The sequence below is a fragment of the Aegilops tauschii genome, chromosome 3 (genome assembly GCF_002575655.3).
Source record: "Aegilops tauschii subsp. strangulata cultivar AL8/78 chromosome 3, Aet v6.0, whole genome shotgun sequence".
NCBI classification, from domain to species: Eukaryota; Viridiplantae; Streptophyta; class Magnoliopsida; order Poales; family Poaceae; genus Aegilops; species Aegilops tauschii.
Window position 1 is genome coordinate 118,692,051 of NC_053037.3, and position 9,236 is coordinate 118,701,286.

Here is a 9,236-nt window from a genome sequence, read left to right on the forward strand (position 1 = left end):
AACAATCTCTGTTTCTTAGGACAAACGTTGTTATTGGCAACGGCGCTAGTACACGCTTCTGGGAGGATATTTGGCTCGGCGAGACACCCTTGGCCATTCAATATCCGTCTTTATATCGCATTGTTCAACGACGTGAGGTGTTCGTTGCTACGGTGTTTCAATCCATCCCCCTTGATATTCAGTTCAGACGATCGTTAGTGGGCAATCATTGGGAAGATTGGCTCCGTCTAGTTCGGAGACTAATGGATGTCCATCTTTCTCAACAACCCGATGTATTACGCTGGAAACTGACTAGGTCTGGAGTATTCACGGTTAAATCAATGTATATTGATGTAATTAATTCGAGCTCCATTCCTACCTCCAAGCATGTTTGGGCTGTCAAAGTTTCTTTGAAAATAAAGGTGTTTATGTGGTTTGTTTATAAACAGGTTATTTTAACCAAGGATAACTTGATTAAGCGTAATTGGACAGGACCTACGAGGTGTAGCTTCTGTGATCGGGAAGAGACGATCAAACATCTCTTTTTTGATTGCCCGTTTGCTAGAGTACTTTGAAGGGCGGTTCACATTGCTTTTAATATTACTCCACCGAATTCTGTCACTATGTTATTTGGGATATGGCTCACTGGGATTGAGCCTGAATTAGCGAGACATATTCGTGTTGAAGTTTGCGCTTTGTTGTGGACTATCTGAACTTGCAGAAATGAATGATAAACAGAACATCACGTATTCACTTTTTGCAGGTTATTTTTATTTTTCGAGCCACGGCTGTGATCCGTACATGGTCGCTACTCCGATGGAGGTCAGGGAGCATTTGGTTACTGAATCTATCCGCTGGGAGATGGTAGCTCGGAATATCTTCAACCGGTTTGGATGGCGGTCATGTAATAGGATAGGCAATTAGTTTACCTATCTATCTTTAGCCAGCCGGCCGGTTGTGGCGTCTTATCTTGGCTAGTCTGTGTGTCCAGACTCTTTAGCTCTGTGTGAGCTGTCGTTTTATTAGTTTTTCAGTAGGAGACTTTGAAACCTTGTTGGAACCTTTTTTTCATTAATAAGAGGGCCGTATGCATCACTCTGATGCAGAGGCCGGGGAGAACCCCTTTCAAAAAAAAAAGGAAAGAAGTTAGTGCGTAGTTTTCGCAGACACGACCACTATTTATCAACTTAAGTATATCCGGGGATCATTGGCTACAGAACGTACATCCATGCCAAAATTTTGCAGCCAGGGTACATCGATTACGATCGAGCTACACATATAGAGGGGCTACGGCGGCTACAATCCGGGGACCAAAATTTTGTAGCCAGACGTACGTACCGCGCGCATGTCCGTGCGAACACGAGGACATGCATCAACGCTACTACGTACTCTACATCCTTCAACCTAGCCTACTACCGCGTACATCCATAGCACTACGTACTAACTACAGTGCAGTACATACACACGTACGATATATAGGAGGACCGGCCTGTGAGGCCTTACATCGTCTACCACGCTCGATCATTCGCGCCCGAGATCCTTCTTGACCTCCTCGAGCTTCTTCTCGTCCGGCTCGATCACCACCCCGCCCTCACCCTCGGCGCGCTCGTTGCCGGAGCCGGTCGCACGGCTCAGCCCGCCCTTCTTACGCCCTGCAGCACGCATGCACAGCAGCACAAGCAGATCAACACAAAGTTAGAGCAACACCAGATACGCCAACGCATGAACGCACGCACGTACCTTCTGCGAGGCGCTCCTGCGCCTCGAGGGTCTTGCCGCCGGCGCCGCTCTTGATGACGGTCTCGCCCTCCTCGCGGGCGCGGCGGTCCAGCTCTGCCCGGATCTCCGGGTCCTGCAGCTCCGGCGCCTTCTTCACCTGCTGTGTCTGGATCTCCGAGTCCTGCACCTCCGGCTCCGGCGCCTTCTTCACCTGCTGTGCCATTGCTCGCGGTCTGCTCGTAACAAGTCTTCGAAGTCTGCCTCCGCTAGCCTGCTGCTATGCTCTGCTTCACCGGAGAGCGGAGTTCCGGCCACTTATATAGGTCGTGAACGGCGGTGCGGTCCGTATACGTGGACGGTGCATGCTGCCGGCCGTGGTGCGCTGTTACCGCTGCCTTTCACCCCGGGCCGGCGTGGCAAACATGCATGGGGCGCGCGCCACGTTTGATGGGAAGTGATTTCTCGGCGAGCACGTAGCGGTGACCGTGGTCAAACGTCGCCGTAAGTTCATGCGCCGGGGACTCACGTGGAGGCCCTTCTGGTAGCCAGCACATTGCACGCTACTGTTTCGTGTGCTGAGGCAGTCGGTAGATCATTTGGTTTTGCATCATCGGCTTCAGCACGTTGGGTACTTTCGTTGGTCGTGAAGCATGACGGGCGCAAGGATGACAGTTTGTTTTTTGCTGGAGCTACTCCATAAACAAACTGTTCACAACTGCATAGAGGTGACGCAGGGAAAAAAACTACTTACCCCTTCGTCTCTCCTCTCAAGTGAACACACGATTAGGGTTCCTGCCTCCTACCACCGGTGGTGCCATCGATTTGCCTCGTCTGGCCTTAGAGCCATGAGGCGTGATGAATTTTGGCCCTTGCCGATGGGAGGACTTCGTTTTCAAATGTTTCTTTAAGATTTGCTAGGGTTTGTGTCATGCTTATGATGACGAGACGGCGACGGCTTCCTAAAGATGGAATAAGGTTCTCCCGTCTAGCCCTTGTCCCGGTGGAGTGTCTACCGTCGTCGGAGGACGTGTGGAGGTGTGCCTCCGAAGGATCTCACAGGATTCGGTCGGTGGTTGCCTTTAGTGAATCTGCTTGGATTCGGTCTTTGTTTGTCTATGTTCGCATGTCTTCATTTGAATTCTTTTGAACTACGCTTCTCTTTGTTAGAGGCATGTTTTAAGAAACTCTTTTGCAAAGTATGGTCTACGTGTTAGTAGCCAACTCACTACACGTGCAAGTCAAAATTGATGTATCATGTATGAGACTTATGGTGCCTATGGTGTGCAAGTCGAAAAACCTCGGTGGCTTGGGCAACAAGAACGTTGCACTCTTCAGCGAGGCACTAAGGCCTATGTGGTTATGGTTTGAATGGACGGCTCAGTCTAAACCTTGCGCTGGAACGAAACATCTGACGACGAGGAATTCTTTCCTGCTTCAACTATGTTCACCGTCGGTGACGGGGACACGACACTCGTGGGCTACGCTCTGGAGTCTGGAGTGCATTGCGCTAACCATCTTCTACCAAACGAAAAAACATCACTGTAAAAGCTATGCTATAGAACCATAAAATGAATAAATAGATATCTCACGTTAGGACCATCGATTCGGCTGCCCAAGTAGAGGAGTTCATCAAGCTTTGGTTGATGATCAGAGAGGAAAGCTCAATCCTATGATAAGGAGCAAGTTTAATGGCGTTGGACAGGAAGCGAAATCTACACGACAAGGTCGGCATAAAAGGCGATATGTTCTGGTTTGTATAAAAAAACTATTTCCAGTTCATTTGGAAGGCTCGATCAAAGAACGAGGTCAGATTAGACAGCTAGTTAGTGATGCATGATCGACTGCTCACTTCGGACAGGCTCCTTCGTCGGGTTGGGACGGGAGTGGAATTGGCTCCATGTGTTGTGTTTTACGCTGAAACGGAGGTCCACCTTCTCCTTTCTTGCAGCTTTGCTCGTCAGGTATGGCACGACCTGGCATCATGGTTGGGTGCCATGGTTTGGTTCCAACAATAGAGATTCAAATAACCAAGGTGACTGGCTGGTGAAGGCATACTAGATCATAAATTTCAAAACTTTGAAGACCGAAATTTGACGTGATTATTTTTTTAGAGTGAATTCCGGTTTTTACCCCCTATGTTGTCATTTTTTACACTAATTACCCTATTTAGTGGGATTTCATCCAGTTTACCCCATTTAGCAAAAGTGTTGCCACAATTTATCATGTTTTAATTTTTGTGTGCGTTCTGACCGGTTGGCATGCCACGTCGATAGTTTTTTCCTGCCTATTGTTCTCTCTACGAAGTATTCTGATGGGATGACTATACTTGATCAGCATGGCATATTACCATTGAATAAATTATTGGAGAAATTGTTACTGATATAATTTAAAATCATGTATGTTTTTCTTCAGTTATCATATAGGGCCTTAAGTATGTAGGGTTCTATGGATTAAGATAAAAGTGGTGTCTATACTACTTTACTAACTCCGATACACCTACATATCTGAATATCTAGGTAGCAAATATGTTGACCAAAAGTCCGGAAGAGTGTTAATACATGTAGAAGTGATAGCATTTGTTGAGACTGAGATCTAGTGACTTGCCTCTAGCAAGTCACGTTGTAACTGGCTCCCTCTCATCAGCCCTCCAAACAACATCTAACAGACAGCAGTGACCTGAAGCAAAAGAGGCCTGGGCATCCATCCACCACAACTAAACAAAGAAAATGCTTCAGCCTTGGCCGTTCAGTCACTAGATAGTACAATCAACAGTTTTCATTCAGCTAATAATACGAATGTAACAGTACTAACAGCTTATATATGTAATGAATAAAAGAATATGGCAGAGACAAGATAACAGTTTTTTGCAGAGATAAGCTACAGTTCCTTTTTTGCAGAGAATGAATCAAAAAATTATTTGCAGAGATAAGCTACAGTTCCTTTTTTGCAGAGAATGAATCAAAAAGTTAGTAGAGATTAGCTACAGTTTTTGTAGAAATAAACTACAGTTTTTTTGCAGAGAATGAATCTACTTAGAAGAGAGAATATGTTAGTACAGAAATAAGCAGAGATAAGCTACAGTTTTTCTTTCACCTAGTGTACTTCTCACTCCCACACAGTACAGAAATTAGCAAAGATAACCTACAGTTTTTCTTTCACCTAGTGTACTTCTCACTCCCACATAGTACAGAAATTAACGAAGCTTAGCAGAGATAAACAATATGTGACTACTGTTCAGAAATTAGCATAGATAAGCTACATTTTTTGCAGAAAATTGAAGAGCAATAGTAAGCAATATTGCCATCCTTCCATACAACACACCTTTCTTCAGATGTCTTAACAGACAACAAGCCACTTGTCATTGAAATTCATAAGGTCTTGTACAATTTCGGAACCAAGTGGTACCACTGAAACAATGATCCAAGGGTAGAAATTGGCCATTTCACTTGTACAATTAGGCCACAAAATACTATGGTTAGCCCCAAAATACTATAGTTAACCATGTCCAAAATACGATCTAACGAACTTGCATGCTAGAACATATCAGCATCACCACAAGGTGTAGCCGACAAGACCTGCTGGGTGAAACTAATGATGCCATTCCATTCTTGAAGCTCCAAATCTGTTCCTTTGTTGTTTTCATACCTCTTCACTTGTACTGGAGGCTGCACACCATCCTTTTTATTTGGAGCTTCCCCTTCCTTTTTCTTTTGTTGGACACCATCCTTTTTCTTTTGTTGCACACCATCCTTTTTCTTTTGTTGCTGCCAATGAAAAGTATAGTAATTAGTTTACAAATGAACAACACAACATAGCATGTACCGTTTGCAACATACCTTTGCTCCTTTTGTTGTTGGTGCGGTAGCTTTACTTGATTTGCGCTTCCTCTTGAGTAACTTATCAAGCCAAGTTTGTTTCTCCTTAAGTTTGATGATTGAACCTCTTTTTTCTTCAGCCGTGCAGAACTAAGTATTTCCTGCACTTTTGGGTCAACATTTTCTTTGTCTTTATATGGTTCACTCATAGCACTAGTGGCTGCATTGAGTAAATCCTCTATGTGTGGAGCAATGCCATCAAGTGTACTTTTCAGTAGCACACAACATTCCGGAGAGTTGGCTGATTTATGTGCCATATTGTGAAACTTATAAGACCTGTCCTTGTATCGAAGTTGAGCTTCCAATTTTGGATTTTCTATCACGTTCCTTCCTTGCCTATCTTGTATACTTCCATTGCGCGCTTCTCTAGTCCATCTCTTTAGAATATAATGCTTTGGCAACGTCTTTATATTCATCAAGTCAAGAATTTTTAGACCATGTCCACACAATATCCCTGTCCTATTGAACATTGCACAATTACAAGAAACCGTTTGAGTCAAAGGATCACCTAGAACTATGCGCTCCTCCTCAAACTCTAAATCACCGTGCAAACTCCCAATGGCAACAACAAATTTGTTATTTCCATCCAATACCCTACAACATGCAGCCATGGATCTTTCATACTCACCTTGGAAAGCTTAAGAATAATTGGGGTGTACACTTTGCTTGCTTGCACTAACATAGGGGTGCACATCTTAATTCTTGGGCAACTTCTTCCTCGCCTCAAATTCCGAATCCAATTCCTTTGTTCTTTTTACTTCCACCGTGCTCTCAAAATGCATCAAGAATCGAACAATATGAAAATATGATTTCAAATGATTCTTGAACGCATTGTTGAAGCTCTCACTTAATTGTGTACTTCTCACTCCCAAACTAAATACATCTCTCATATAACATTCAACCCATTTTTCTTTAACCTTGTAGATACTATCCAACCAAGTTTGCTTATGCACTTTTAGCCTCATATTGTCAAACGCTTCTTGAAACGCTGCCTTGTCCTCATAGCCATACATACAAGCACTAAAATCAGTGAGAATATGAGACTCTTCTTCTTCTTCCACTTCATCTCTCTCTTCAACTTCATCTTCCTCTTCGCCCTTCATTGGAGATAAATGTTTGCAAGCATTTTGCATTATGTGGAAGGTGCACAATCCATGATATGATTCCGTGAAGACTCTCTCTATGGCTTTCCCCATTGCTATATCTTGATCTATATAAATAGTCTTAGGTTGCCTTCCATTGTGCGCGGCTAGAAATGTCTCGAAGAGCCATATAAATGAGTCACGTGTTTCATCAAACATCAATGCAGCACCAAAAATGGTTGTTTCTCTAAACTGGTTGAGCCCAAGAAAAATACCAAATGGCCTATACTCTTTGTTTGTGCCAAATGTGGTGTCAAATGTGAGAACATCACCAAGCTGTGCATAGTCAAGTAGCATTTTAGCATCAACCCAGAATATGTTGGCTATATTCTCCTCACAATCCAACTGCAAAGCATATTGGAATGATGGATTCTCGGCTATTTTGTCATGGAAAAACTTCAACATACTACCGGCTTGCCCATAAGCCAACTCTCTCTGCCGCTTGCTTCGCAAATGATTCTTTTGGTCACGGCAAGTGTAACCAAGGTTCAACGGCCCACCAACTTTACGACAAGCAAACTCATGTGAAGCTTTTGGCATAATTCCAGAATCATCAGATGTTTCTATCTCGAAGGCTTGTTGTTCTGAAATCTTCCTTTGTGATGCCAACAAGTGGCGGGTTTGTGGCAATTGAAGGTAGTGGTTGTGCTCCAGTGCTACGTCGGTAACTTCATAATTTTCTGCAGCTCGATCCAATCTAATAACCATCTGAACTCTACAGTCAGTTCTTGTTTCAGCTCTGAAACATTTTGGCTCACGATTAGTTTGCCCTTTCCGTCTAAAGCCCTCATTGGAACAAACAAATCTGCATGAAGTCGCCTTTCCATCAAATTTGCTTTTGTCGGTGCATCTTTTTCCTCACATCAAAACCTATGTGACCCCCATATTCTAGCCAAAACACCCAAGCCTCATGTGAATCTCTAAATCTCATACCAACTTGAGGTGTCCTTTTGCTAATTTCTGTCATTGCACAACCCAAATTCTGCCAAAATTCAAGCATACATGTACAATTAGTGGCAGACCAATATGGTTACTAAACAATGCAGAAGACAAGCACACATGCAAAAAGGGAAGCATTGAAACCCCTCTAATTTAAATGCATGCTTCCATCTGTACATATACAGAATTTGGTTGTTATGCACAGTACTTGTCAATTTCCATCAATACATACTTCAGATTTGCTACTTGTCAATGTACAGAAGCATCAAACAATATTTCCATGCTTTCACAGTACAATTTTCTTCAGATTTCTTATTAAGAGACAACAAGATACTTGTCACTAAAATTTTCTTCATATTTCACAGTACTAAATTTCAATGGGAAAAATTCTTAGTACTGTTCAATCTCAGGGAATCAAATATGAGAATCAAATATGGGTCATGCAATTCCACTATCTGTATAAAGAACCACCGGTGGCGCTCCACTAAGAACCATGCCGCTGGCTGGTGCCGAGGATATGGGGGATTGCTGGTGGGAGGAGATGGGATTGGGGTAGGGTCGCCTCACTCACCTACTGGTTAGCGTGCCGGCGTCGGGGAGAGGCAAGCGGGTTCGAGCGGCGTGAGCAAGGAGGTTGGTCGGTGCGGCGGTCCTCGATCTACGGCGGCGGTCCTCCTCGATATGCGGCGGCGGTCCTCCTGGCCCGCAAGTCACTTGGCAGCAGCAGCTTCCCGGCCCGTCGGGGCACTCCTCCCTGGTCCGGACTGGCCGTGCTGCGTTGCCTACCCTCCACGACGACAGCGCTCGGCTGCACTGAGCCACCGCTTCGCTGCAGCGCTCGGCTAAAGCACGCGAGAGCAGGGGAAGCTCGCGCCAAAGCTGTCCTTTTCCCCGCCTGAATTCTGTGCTGGATGAGTGGCTGGACATAAGCGTGAAGCCTTTTTTGCTTTGCTTCATGTAAGTGCATCTAGTGCCACCCCTAGTTGGTTTTGGAGTATTGACGACAAACTTGGTTGAGGGAGTAATGTGTTTGTGAGAATTGCAGGATAACACAGGTAGTAGTCCCATATTGATTCGGTTTACCTACCAGAGATGACCCCTAAAAATGTGTGAAGACATTGAACACAATGGTGGTCTGTGAAGATATTCACAACGAAGATTATGACTTGAGAAGACATTCACATGAAGACTATGGAGTGTGAAGACATAGTTGTTTCGTAGTTTCCTTTTCTTCTTTGTTGAGTCATAGGAACCACCGTACTATTAAGTGGGGTCCAAGTGAACAAAGTCAGAGTGACTGATGTGATGCTCAACCAAATCCTATGTCTTTGAGCGAAGACAATGAGAGCAAATCTTATCCAGAGCTGGATGAGTCAGCTTTGCTTGTAGCCCAAGTCAAGTTGCCGCGTGTGTTTGCAATCTGACTATTGCACACTTGTCAGTTCCTTAGTGACCCATGGTCATTTCGGACAAATTAGGTCGGGTTGCCTCCTGGCTATAAATAGCCCACCCCCTACACCATAAATTGGCGGTTGCTCAGAGTTAGTGCACGACTTTTGTCGTTTGAGAGCAACCCACCTCC

General features: G+C 44.5%; 2 protein-coding genes across 3 annotated transcripts; both read right to left on the minus strand.

Annotated features, from left to right (window-relative positions):
- Window positions 1–1,157: 1,157 nt before the first annotated feature.
- Window positions 1,158–1,986, minus strand: LOC109777283 (late embryogenesis abundant protein EMB564-like). The gene is made up of 2 exons (XM_020335931.4): window positions 1,720–1,986; window positions 1,158–1,631 (listed from the first exon to the last, which is right to left on the minus strand). The coding sequence occupies exons 1-2, from the start codon at window positions 1,919–1,921 to the stop codon at window positions 1,501–1,503; spliced, it is 333 nt and encodes a 110-aa protein (XP_020191520.1). The 5' UTR covers window positions 1,922–1,986; the 3' UTR covers window positions 1,158–1,500.
- A 3,034-nt stretch (window positions 1,987–5,020) lies between these two features.
- On the minus strand, window positions 5,021–8,551 carry LOC109777281 (protein FAR1-RELATED SEQUENCE 5). Of its 2 annotated transcripts, XR_006671845.2 has the most exons (3): window positions 8,226–8,513; window positions 5,535–7,697; window positions 5,021–5,462 (listed from the first exon to the last, which is right to left on the minus strand). XR_006671845.2 is itself a non-coding variant. In XM_045234700.2 (2 exons), the coding sequence occupies exon 2, from the start codon at window positions 7,421–7,423 to the stop codon at window positions 6,269–6,271; it is 1,155 nt and encodes a 384-aa protein (XP_045090635.1). In that variant the 5' UTR covers window positions 7,424–7,697; window positions 8,226–8,551; the 3' UTR covers window positions 5,021–6,268. The 2 variants fall into 2 exon arrangements, 1 of the variants encoding a protein (XP_045090635.1); XM_045234700.2 differs by having other exon boundaries at window positions 5,021–7,697; window positions 8,226–8,551.
- Between the last annotated feature and the right edge of the window lie 685 nt (window positions 8,552–9,236).

What these genes read in the sequence shown, in the direction of transcription:
- LOC109777283 (XM_020335931.4), bottom strand. Translation starts at nt 1,921, where the DNA reads ATGGCACAGCAGGTGAAGAAGGCGCCGGAGCCGGAGGTGCAGGACTCG. An exon ending in GCAGGAGCGCCTCGCAGAAG is followed by an intron (nt 1,632 to 1,719) that starts GTACGTGCGTGC and finishes TGCGTGCTGCAG; the next exon opens with GGCGTAAGAAGGGCGGGCTG.
- LOC109777281 (XM_045234700.2), bottom strand. Translation starts at nt 7,423, where the DNA reads ATGGTTATTAGATTGGATCGAGCTGCAGAAAATTATGAAGTTACCGAC.